The sequence below is a fragment of the Crocuta crocuta genome, unplaced genomic scaffold, assembly GCF_008692635.1.
Source record: "Crocuta crocuta isolate KB4526 unplaced genomic scaffold, BGI_CrCroc_1.0 scaffold131, whole genome shotgun sequence".
Lineage (NCBI taxonomy): Eukaryota > Metazoa > Chordata > Mammalia > Carnivora > Hyaenidae > Crocuta > Crocuta crocuta.
Window position 1 is genome coordinate 14,674,994 of NW_027528977.1, and position 13,139 is coordinate 14,688,132.

Sequence of the window (13,139 nt, forward strand, 5' to 3'; positions counted from 1 at the left end):
GTAGTATCTGATAAGACGCATTTCAAGATTAAAGAGTCAATTAGTAGGAAAGACAGAACAATTATAGATGTCTATACTTATAAATGTCTTACTTCTATAGAAGCAAAAATTGACGATTAAAAGTAGTATAGCCAATTCCACAATCATATCTGGAGATTATAATACCTCTCTCTATAAATAACTGAAACACATCAAAACAAAACAAAAAATGAGTAAAGACAAAGAATACCTGAAAAACACTAGTAACCATCTTGACTTAATTTCTATTTACAAGTTGCTATTCCCAAATGGTAAAGTACATATTATTTTCAACTGGCCATGGTATGTTTGCCAGGACACACTACAGGCTAGGTCATAAAACAAGTCTCAATAAATTTAAAAAGTTTTAAATCCTACAAAATAATATTTGACCAAGGTAGAATTAAATTAGAAATCAGTAACAATAAGACAACTAAGAAAATCCCAAAGATTTGAAATAAAAAGCATACACTTGTCAAATAATCCAGGAATTAACAAAGAAATGCAGATAGAAAATATTTTTAACTAAATGACTATAAAAATAAAGCATCAAAATTCATGAGATGCAGCTAAAACAATGCGTAACAATAAAATTTATAGCTTTGTTTTTATTAAAAAATACAAAAATCTAAAACTCAAAGATATGAAATCTCTATCTAAAAATGGGCAGGGAGGTGGAGAGACCAAATGAAATAAACTGTGTAGGGCAGAAAATAACAAAGCTAAAATAACTTATGAAATAAAAAAGTGAACCAAGAAAATCAATGAAACTAAAAGTTGGTTATTTGAAAAGACTAACAAAATTGATAAATATCTAACTGGGTCATTTAGGGGAAAAGAAAAAAAAGGCAACAACTGTCAATATCAAGAATCAGAGATGGATGGGTAAAATGGGTGAATGTGGTCAAAAGTTACAAAATTCCAGTTATAAACTAAGTCATAGGGATGCAATGTACATGTTGACTATAGTTAATACTGTATTGCATATCTGGAAGCTGCTAAGAGCCAGATCTTTAAAGTTTTCATCACAAGAAGAAAATACTTTCGTAACTACGTATGATGACAGATGTTAGCTAGTCTTACTATGATGATCATGTCACATTATATACAAATACCAAATCATTATGTTGTACACCTGAAACTAATAACATTGCATGTTAAGTATACTTCAATTAAAAGAGAAAGAATGAAGGGAAAATCATTTCAGATCCTACAGACACTAAAAGAATAATAACAGGGTGCCTTGGGGGCTCAGTAGGTTAAGCAACCTACTCTTGATTTTGCCCAGGTCATAATCTCATGGTTTGTGAGATCAAGCCCCACATTGGGCTCCAGTGACAGCACGGAGCCTGCCTGAGATTCTCCCCCCCCCCCCCAACCTTCCTGCCTGTTCCCCACTCATGTTCTCTCTCTCTCTCTCTCTCACTCACACTCTCTCTCTCTACTAAACTTTAAAAAAATAATAACAATATTAAAAAATAACCTTATTACAATAAATTTTAAAATACGATAAACTCCTTGAAAAACACAAACGACTAAATCAGGCACTTAAACAGATCATTTGAATAGTCCTATATCAATTAAAAAAATTGAATTTGTAATTCTAAACCCTCTAGGCCCACTGACTTTGCTGGTGAAACAAAGCACAAACTCTTTTAGAAGATAAAGAAAGAAGAGGAAACACTCCCTGACTCATTTTATGAGTCCAGTATTATGCTGTTACCAAAACCAGGCAAGTCATCACAAGAAAATAAAACTACAGATAAATATCCCACATGAACATCAACGTAAAATAAGAAATATTTTACAAATAGAATCTAACATTATATAAAGGAACATTATACAATAACCAAATAGGATTTACCCTGGGAATGTAAAGCTGTTTAACACAGAAAAATCAGTCAATGTAATTCACTATATTAGTAAAAAAAAATGAAAAAGAATGGGTCATTTGAATAGGTGGATAAAAAGCATTAAAAACAATCAATGCACCATTCAGTATAAATAACTAGAGGAATAGAAGGGAAAGTCCTTAAAATTATGAATATCTTTTTTAAAACCTACAGATAACATCCTACTCAATGGTGAAAGGCTCAATGCTTTATATGTACAAACCGAAATAAGGCCAGACTACCCACTCTTACCACTTTTATTCAATATTGTACTAGAGGTCCTACCAGTGGAATAGGGCAAGAAAAAGAAATAAAAGGCCTGAAGACAAGACATAAAACTGTCTTTATTTGCAGATGACATGATCTTACATAACAATTCAAAAGAATCTACAAAAAAGCTATTTGAATAAGTAAATTTAGCAAAGTCATAGGACACAAAGACAAAAACCAATTCTGGTTGTATAGAGCAGCAGAGAATAATTATAAAATTTACAGCAGCATCAAAAATATATAGGAATAAATTTAATGAAACATTTTTTAATGTCTACGTGCCAAAAGCAATCAGACATTGCAAAGAAAATTAAGGGACACCTATCTAAGTGGAGCAATAGATCATGTCCACAAACTGGAAGACTCAATATTATGAAGACGGCCCAAATCGACGCATAGATTGAGGCAATCCCAATCAAATTCTAGTGAGATTTTTTTAAAGAAATTAACAAGCTGATGCTAAAATTAATAAAGAAATGCAAAAGATCTAGGACAGACACAACTATTTGTGAGAAAGAAGAATGAGACACTTAGGTTGCCTGATTTCAAGACTTACAAAGTTACAGTAATCGAGACAGTATAACACTGACATAAGGATAGATGTATTGCTCAATGGTACAGAATAGAGTCCAGTAATAAACCCTAGCCTTTTATAATCAATGGATTTTTGACAAAGGTGTTACAGTAAACCAGTTGGAAAGAAGAAAGTTGTTTCAGCAAATGGTGCTAGAACAACTGTATAACTGTATGGGTTGGGGAAGGAGCCTTACCCTTAACTCACACTATTCACAAAAATTAACCCCAGGTGTTCACAGATTTAAACATAATAGCTAAAACTATTAAACTTCTGGAAGAAAGAATATCTCTGTGACTTGCATTGCACAGGATTTCTTAAATACAAAAAGCAAAAGCCAGAAAGAAAAAGTTGAAAAGGTAGGTCATCAACATTTAAAACTTCTGCTCTTTGAAGAACAGTTAAAGACACATGACAGAGAAAAAATACTTACAAACATATACGTGAAAAAGAAATTATATACAGAATATATAAGTCATACAATTCCGATAAGAATACATATAAAAGAACAATCTAATTTAAAAATAGGCAAGAAATACGAATAAATATTTCATAAGAGAAAATATATGAATGGCCAAAAAGCATAGCACTGTAAAATATGAGGAAAGTGCAGATTATAACCACAATGATACATTATTAGATACCCTGTAGAGTGGCTAAGGTTAAGAAGACAATACCAAATCAAGATGCAGATGTGGAGCAAATGAAATTCATACATTGTTAATGAAAATGGAAAATGGTACACTTTGTAAAACAATATAGTAGTATCCTGTAATATTAAATGTACATTTCTCACATGACCCACCAATATGTCTTAGGTATTCACCCAAGAGAAATAAAAACTTTAAGTACATACAAAGACTTGTCTGCAAATGTTCATACCACCATTATTCATAAGAGCCTCCAAAATTGAAAGTGGAACTCAAATGCCTATCACACAGTGGATAGACAAACTATGGTAAAACCATACTATGGAATACTATGCAGCAATAAAAAAGGGACAAAATATTAATATACAAATATATTTGAATGTCAAAAACTTGCTATGCAAAGTCAAACACAAAAGACTACTAATTGCTAGATTCCATTTATACAAAAATCTAAAAGAGACAAACCACAGTTTACAGAAACCAGTGGTTCCTTCATCGAGAGTCAGGGAATGGTATCTAAAGGCACGAGGAAATTTTTTGGAGTGAAGGAAACGCTCTCTGTCTTGAATGTGGTGATAGTTCATAGTTCATGGCTATGAATAACTGTTCAATTCATCAAACCGTACACTTAAAAAAAAAAAGAAAGAAAGAAAGAAAAGAAAAAGGTATTTGCAACTCTTATCACAGACAAGGAGCTCATTTTTCTAAAATATCAAGAGCTCTTAAAAAAATTAGGGAGAAAAGTAAGGACCAACAACCCAATAAGAAAAAACAGCAAAGAAGTCAATAGGTGATTACAGAAAAAGAAGACTAAACAGTCTTAAATAAATTTAAATAATACCTAACCGCACTGATATGAGAATGTTAAATTATACTGAGCAACCATTTTTCACCTACAGAATAGCTAAGAATTTCAAAGGCCCGGTAAAATTATCCTGTGAAGGCAATATGGAAACACCCCCATAGATAGCCAGCTGGTGGCCAAGTAAATTGACATAACCTTTCCAAGAGTAATTTGGGAATAACTACAAAAGTTATAAATATTTACCCCTTTACCCAACAGGGNGGTTAATCTATATGGCATTAATTTGAATAGCTGAAGATGAAAAATAACTACAATGGCTTTCAATGGTAGAGGGAATGATTAAATAATGATACAGTAAAAAAATAAAATATTATGCATCTATAAGAAGTAAGTATTTTCTACATTTGAAAATAGCCATAAAGTACACTGTTAAATGAAAGAAAAATCAAGAGTAGAATATTAAGGGTGTATACCACATCCTAAGAAAACAAAGAGGAATAAGAATTTATAAATTCATAGTTGTGTATACATAGAGAAACTTTGAAAATATATGTAAAACTAGTAAAAAATTGCTACTTAGAGTGAAGAACAAGAGGACAGATCATAGAACTGAAACACAAAATATGTTAATTTCTGTTTTCTGGACAATGTGGATATATTACCTCTTTAAAAAGATTAGGTGATTTAATTAAAATAAAGTCTGATATGAAAATAAATAAGAGAATAGCCACATTAAAGTGATATGTAAAGGCAGATCACAAACTTAGGGACAATATTCACAATTCAAATAACTAAAGGGTTAGCATCAAAAACACACAAAGAGTTCAAGCAGTAAAAGAAAAACTAATAATCCAAATGGTGAGGAGAAAAATGAACAAAAACTGTAAATATATACATCATTGATAATGACACAAATAACAATCAACAAACATAAAACAATACTAAACTTCTCATGAGGTATATTACCTAAACTAGTCTGGTAAAAATTTAAGTCTAACATAATGAGGTGTTGCCAAAGATCTAGCTCAGGGTGGGTGGGAAGGAAAGTAGGAAATCACACTGTAAACTAGTTTGGCATCATTCTACTGAAATTATGTAATGGATACACATAACAGTCTTTACAGCAGCACTCTCTGTATTAGCAAAAAACAAAAAATACAAATATCTACTGACAAGAAAATGCATAAATAAATTTGGTATATTCAAACAAAAGAATAGTGGCAGTGCAGATGAAGAAACTATAGTCATAGCATCAATACAAGCCCTCATAAATGCAATACTAAGAAAGAAAAATAAAGTGAGTTGTAGAATACAGTTTCATTCCAGTTGTATAAGGTTCAGAAATTTGCAAAACCATGAATTATTTTCAGAATATATATATGTATACACACACATCCAGTAATACTATGAATAATAAAAGGCACTAATTGATAAACAAAATTCAAGATTCCAAGTATTTCCTGCTGGCAGAAAGGATAGATTTGGACAGAGAAACAACGGGAAAACAAAGATACAGATACTGACCTACTCTTTAAGCTGTGTGATGGTGTTTGTTACTGCTAGTCACTATGTCTCAACATACACACATAACCTTTTGTATGTATTTAATATTTAATAATTTGGAAGACTCTGAAGGAAGAAATCAATCATGAAGACTAAAATGCTGCAAAAATATTGCTACTCAATTTAATTTATAAATAATGAGATCTTAAGAGATTATTTGAAGTAGAGTTAACTACTCCACTATGTAGTCCGTCAGCAATTTTTTAATGTGTGACCCAAAAACCAAAACCAAACACTGGTAATAAAAGGAATTTTAAGAAGATATTATGTAAATGTAAAAGATAATCTTTTAAACAATTTTTTAAAAAGAGTTTAGATAGGAAATCACTGAAAGTGAGTTTGACTATTATCCCTTACTACTCACTTTCCAAAACAATAAAAGGAACAAGCATAAAAAAAAAAAAAAAATTCTGGAACCATAATTAAAGTGTCTTCTTTTAGAAATGTATAAAGTCAGTTCCAGTCCCATATTCATTTCATTTTTTTTAAATGTGAAAAATATATTTACTTAATTTTATTCCCTGCTATGTTCCTGAAAGGATTTAAAGGGACAGTCAGAAATAAATAAATCGTCCTTCAATAAAGGATTAAAGAAAAAAATGAGGGAAGTGAGGAATTCCAAATGTAATAGTAAACTAAAGCCATGGTGAAGGCTAATACACAAATGCAAAACCATAATGAGGTCTTATATAATTTTTTAATGAAATTGGGCTCTGAATTTGCAGTCAACTATAGCAAAGAAGAAAACATGATTAGTTAAAAGACTGTTACAACTTAATGAAGTCTACTCAAATACCATGATCAGTTTTCCTTCCTTGATACTGATTCCAGAGAAATACTTCCCATGTATCTTATAAATGAGAACTGAAAATTAACCACTAAGCAACCAAAATACCCAGTGTAACAGAATTAATGGCTTATTAGAGGACTAGGAATTGGGGGAAATACATAAAAATAATTTGCAGTAAAATTATCAAGGTGATTAATGAAGCTACTTGAAATTCAACATGACAACATAGATAGTCATACAAAGTTTACTGACCTTCCTGAATTGCCATGTCCACAGTTATCACAGAAGCTGAATGAAGAAGCTTTTGGTAATTCTGCGCATTTTGGTCAAACAACTGTACAAGAAGAGTGCACGTCTTTTCATATTCACATCTGCTGACAGTGCACAACTGCTCCAGCTGCTGAAACACAGTAGCGGTGTCATCCAGTGGATCATCTAAATGATCTCTGCAAATACATAAGAACAAGTTCGTGGCCAACATTAGAATGTGATATATCTTCTTTAAGCGTGATATGTTTCTATTCACTACAAATAAACTTTATGTTAAATAAAAATTCCATCATGGATAAAGAAAAAGAAGACAAACAGATTGGACAGTAAGAAATAAAATATCTATATTTGAAGACAACATGATTATACACATGAAAAATCCCAAAGAAACCATAAACAGAAGTTACGATTTCTTACAGAGGAGTTTCCCAAGGCTCTAGCATACAGGGTCAATATAAAAAACTCAACTGCATTACTAACAATGAACAATTGGAAATTGACATTTAAAAAACTGCACCTTGCAAAGGAACCAGAAAAAATCTAATTAATTAAACCTAATTAAACACAGATAAAATCTGAAGGCTTAATACCACACAACACTGAGCAAAGAAATCACAAAAGAACTAAATTAATCAAAAGATAAACATGATTATTGACTGAAAGACCTGATACTGCTGAGGTATCAATTCTTCCCCTAGATAAATATACAAATTTAAAGCAATCCAAATCAAAATCTCAGCAGGATTTTTTTTTTTTTTTGGTAGATACTGACAAGATGATTCTAAAGTTTACATGGGAAAGCAAAGGCTCTTTCAGCCAAAAACAGTTGTGAAACGGGAAAACCAAGGTAAAAGACACACTACCTGATTTCAAAGCTTATAGGGCTACAGTATTCAAGACAGGATATTGAGAGAAGGAAAAATACATAGATTCATGAGAACAGAGTCCAGAAAACACACATGTGGTCAATTAATTTTTGAAAACAGTATAAAGGCAATACAATGAAGAAGAAATAGTCTTTTCTCCACACATGATGTTGGGATAATTGGTCATCCATAAAAAACAAACAAAAAACAAAAACTAACTTCAAGCTATCTCGTATCATATATAAAAATTAACTCGAAATGGCTCATAGAAGTAAATGTAAATTCTAAAACTATAAAACTTGTAGAAGAAAAAATAAAGGATGAATTGAACTTCATTTAACTCTACGACGTCTGCTCTTTGCAAGACTGTGAAGGAAATGAAAAGGCAAGCTATGGACTGGAAATTAATATATAAAACACATACAATAAAAAGATGTGTGACCTTATATGTAGACCTCTCATATCTCAATATAATAAACAACCCAATTTAAAAAAGGGGCAACAAATTTTAACAGCTGCTTTATAAAACAATATATACAAATGGTAAATAATATTGGTCATTAAGAGAATGTAAGCTAAACCCAAAAGGAGGTACCACTACACACCTATTAGAATGACTATAATTTAAAAAAGCTGACAATATCAAGTGCTGAGGAGAACAAAAAGCAATTACATCTCATACACTGCTGGTGGGAATGCCACTTTGAAAAACAGTTTGGCAGTTTCTTATAAAGTAAAAGATATACTTACCATGCAACCCAGAAATCTCCCACCTCCATATTTACCCAAGAGAAATAAAAACTTATGTTCACACAAAAATCTGCACAGGAATGTTTACAGCTGTTTTATTCATAATTGACAAAAATGAGAACAACCCAATCAATGGGTGAATGGATAAACAAACTGTGATATATCCAGGAAATGAAATACTATTCAGCAATAAATTTTAAGAACTCCTGACGTAACACTGGAGGAATCTCAAATGCACAGTGTCACGATAAAGAAGCTGATCTAAAAGGCCACATACTATGTGATTTAATTTATAGGACATTCTAAAAAGGCAAAACCTATAGGAAAATAGAACAAATATGTAACTGCCAGAGGCTGAGGGTGGAGAAAGGGCTGACTACAAAAGGGACACAAAAGAACGTTCTGGGTTGATGAAACTATTCTCTATCTTGACTATAATGGTAGTTATACAACTGTACACACTTGTCAGAAGTCATAAATCTATTCACTAAAAAGGGTGATTTCACCCTAGGTAAATTATACCTCAAATTTTTAAAATTCCAAGATGCAAAAGATAAAAATACAACAGAAACATTTAGTTTTCAATACCTCACAACTATGGCAACAGATTCCAACCGAGAAGTGATAAAGGCCTTCGTGATTTCTGGTGCATAAGTGTCTAATAAGTGGGGCTCAGTTGATTTCACAAAAGGAACTGATGCTACCATCCTCTGCCACAGAGTTAATAAATAATGAACACTGTTGGGAGCAAATTCCCAATGCTACAAAGAAATAAAGCAAATGTTATTTAAAATGACATATCTTCCTAAAATTAAGAATTACAAAGACAGAATTATTAAACACAGATTTTTTTTAAAAAATTACTAAACACAGACTTTAAGATTAACTTTTATTCTGATCATATAACCAATGAACATTTAACATAGTATATTCTGTAAATTCAAAAGAGCATAAAGAAGAAACCAATAATCTCTCATTATTCTACCAATCCAATAGATGATCACTATTAAAATGTTGGTGTACTTCCTCCTAATTTTCTTTCCATGGATATTTTTCAGAGTTCATATCACGAGGAAAATGTGGTTTTAAAGATCCCCCCCAACATATAAAAAGAATTTTTCCAAAAAAAATCTTTAAAATGTCTTTTATTTCTTCACATAAATTTTACTACAGCTTCTAAACTCATTCTTCAATTATTACATATTCAGATAGCCTCTAAATGTTTATTATAAAATATATTACAATGAACCGTTACCTAAAACCCTAGAATAACTATTTTTAGTAAAGTACTCTAACAAATGTTAAAAATCCCCACCAAATCTTACCAAGAAATTGTTCTAAAAAGTATCTACCATTTAATATCAATTATATATGTTTATTTACCTGTAGGCTAGTAATGGTAAAGTTAGCAATCAATCTGATAACTTCAGGATATTCCTTCACCATAACTAATTCTCCCAGCTGATAATTTGTCTTTAAACGAGCCAAAAATCGGCAAAATTCATGATAATTACCTGGATCAGACAAACCCTAAATTATGAGACAAAAAGAAAGGCTTTTTAAAATACTTAAAAACAAACCAAGCTAATGACTTATCAATAAAATTCCAAGAGTATTTTATTAAGTTTTCCAGTTTTCATGGGTACTTATGGTACTTTGTGTCACCTGGGTAGATCATTAATGAAAGAAAACAAAGGATTCCTGCTGGATTTAAGGTTGGCATCAATGATCCAAAATAAAGAATCCAAAGTAAAGGATTTGGAAAAAGCTTTGTTCTGTGATGACTAAATTATGTTTAGGAACCCAGCATATTACACAAAAAATTTGTGTGTGTGTGTGTGTGTACACTATGGCTCAAACACAAGTCAGTAGAAGATTTGAAAAATATTTAAAAGGAAATTTAAGAATGAGTTCTTGAAACCCTGAAAAAGAGCAATGCCAACTGAACTTAAATAGTATTTGTGCACACACAAATAACAGAATTTTTTTTTTAATAAATATTTATTGAGTACCTACAGGCATTGTGCTCTCAGGCAACTCCTTTTCCCTAAGTAGAGTCATTCAAAAAAAGTTTTGGAATGTAGGACAGAAAGTCTAACAGAAGTACTATAGACACAGAGATAACCTTACGGAAGGAAAGGTTAAAAAGAAAGACCAAGAAAGAAGCCCTCAGTTGTCTGTGAGAGTTCCTTGAAGATAGGACACAAGTGTTACCTTTATAAGAGTTTGAACACTGTTTGCATTGTAACTGGCATGACAAAGGCTTCAAAAGAGTTTAATACTCAAAGAGTTTCTAAGAAATTTCATTCATATGAGCTCCGTGAAAATATAAAACAGTATCTAATTATGAAGGACAAATTACAGAAAGATACTCCAAACTGATAGGTCTTTTAATACATGATTGTAATTCTAAAATAATATAATATTCAAACTAACTTTTACAGACATGAAACATGAACATGAGGCTAGAAAAACAATTAAAACAATTATTTGATATTACCATTATTACTTTTCATATACTAATTGATGACAGTAAGTTAAACATATAAAAATTTTAAAGTATGTTAGTAAAACACTATTTATCAACAAAACATGTAAATTTCTTACTTGTGCTTTCATTGAAAAAATAAAATAAAAGCACAACACATACGATACTAAAACACTCCTGAGAATGACGTCCAAAATCAATTGCTCCTTACCAAACAAGCACGTTTTCTTTATGTACAGATACTATATGTCCTCTCAAAAGTTATTAATAACTAAGAGACAGATAAATCTCCTTAAATCATTTAACATTTTAAAATCCATATGTTAAACCAAAGACAAAATAAAAAGTAAAGCAAAAAATGTTATCTAGGCAGCCAAAATCACTAATTAATAATGGCTTTGCAATTCTCGGAAATGAACATTGCTACTGAAGCTTTGCAGTTAATGTGTAGATTTTTAAATCTACAAACTCTTATTTGTCCACAAGAGGGCAAAAAGACATTATCTCAAAATTTAAAGCCACTTAACTCCAATATTAACATTCTGATTTCTATTAAGCCTCCAGAAGGTAGATATAATTCCAAAATAATTACTTTACTAATTTAAGAAGTATAAGCAAAGAAATGCAGTACAATGGCGTAAAGCAGAAGCATAAGATATAAACCTTCTATTCTTATTTACCTAAAAAAATGAAAAAAGAAATTAAAAAGGGAGAACATAGAGGTCTGTCAGGAAAGATCCATTTTTAGTAACTGTCCATTTCTACTATCAGTGACATCTAGGGAGAATGGATATGACAGTTCATGTTTCTTCCAGAATCATAATCAAATCATGAGTTTATTACACACCTTTCAGCAGAAAAACTGTATTTCTATATACTAAGTATTAATTAAATTACTTCATAAATACCTGAGGGTTTTCAAGTATCCTTTTTACTCCCTTAATTAAATTACCAAGGTACTTGGCACGTTCAGGACTGCTAAATAAGGACCTTCTTGTAGAAGCAAACTGAACTAAACATGAAAGTGCCTAAAAATAGGAACAACAAAATTCATTTCAATTTTAAAAGTAACTATGGCCACATGTAAGGAACACGAGTCTTTACATAAAAAAATATTTTTTAATTTTAGTGACAGAAAAGCATTACAGAATCCAGGAATACTGAAAGCTACACATCATCAATCACATCACTACCCACAACCCTTTAACTCCAGCACTAAAGTTTCTATTTGTGTGTATTCTCTTTTAATATAGTTTCACGTATCATATACGCCAGAGCAACCTGGACATACTCAAAAGGCTCCCAATCGCTTCTGATGCCCACCTCTGTTCATGAGCCAACAAAACAGGCGTTCTACCAAAATTAAAATATGATTTTGTGGTAGAATATGTTTGAGAAGCAGTGTACATTGTGCACTGTGGTATCCTGTAAGTGAGGGAAACTTACTTCAGTGTCACTTGGTATAACTTTATTTAATCGAGCATATCCCAAATTTATCTGGTGACAGTACATCCTACCCGTACCTTCCATTAATATCTTGAGGCACAACTTGGAGAATGCTGCTGGAAACATTAGATATTCTACAAAAATTCCAAAAGATATCAACAGTCTAGTCATCTTCCGAAAGTTAATACCTTACTTGGGTTCTTAATTCTACTGCTGAAAACCACTGAAGTCTATTTGATCATTAAGTGAGAGGCTCAAAATAGGCAATTTTTCAGGTCAAACTGGCCCTCACAAGTTTTGCTTTGGTCCACATATGTTTGTTTGCCCACTTTGTAAGTTAGAATTAGCTATCAAATATTTAAATGTTTCAATTAAGAGATTTTGCATAATGTCTGGCTCTCTTAGCAAAGGTGAGAACAGGGACAAGAAACAGAGGATGGCCTTTTTAGATGTTCTCTAGTTTGCCACAGTCCTTACTGTTAAAAACAAATAAAAAACCAAAAACTCCTCAGACAATTCTGATGTGTAGAAGGTTTGGGAACCACTAACGTATCAAAAATGTCCAGGATGGGGCTCCTGGGTTGTTAGTCACTTGAGCGTCCTACTCTTGATTTCGGCTTAGGTCATGATCTCACAGTCGTGGGATCAAGCTCTGTGTCGGGCTCCAAGCTGGGCATGGAGCCTACTTGAGATTCTCTCTCTCCCTCTCCCTCTGCCTCTCTCAAAACAAAACAAAAAAATATCCAGGGTTTGGTCA

General features: G+C 31.8%; 1 protein-coding gene across 1 annotated transcript in view; it reads right to left on the reverse strand.

Annotated features, from left to right (window-relative positions):
- Positions 1 to 13,139, reverse strand: part of RANBP17 (RAN binding protein 17) — a 302,985-nt gene that overhangs the window by 263,341 nt on the left and 26,505 nt on the right. Inside the window, exons 9-12 of the mRNA XM_077757358.1 lie at positions 11,845 to 11,964; positions 9,832 to 9,978; positions 9,037 to 9,209; positions 6,815 to 7,008 (exon numbers count right to left, since the gene is read on the reverse strand). Of these exons, the coding sequence (XP_077613484.1) occupies positions 6,815 to 7,008; positions 9,037 to 9,209; positions 9,832 to 9,978; positions 11,845 to 11,964 (634 nt within the window). The remainder of the gene's footprint in view (positions 1 to 6,814; positions 7,009 to 9,036; positions 9,210 to 9,831; positions 9,979 to 11,844; positions 11,965 to 13,139) is intronic.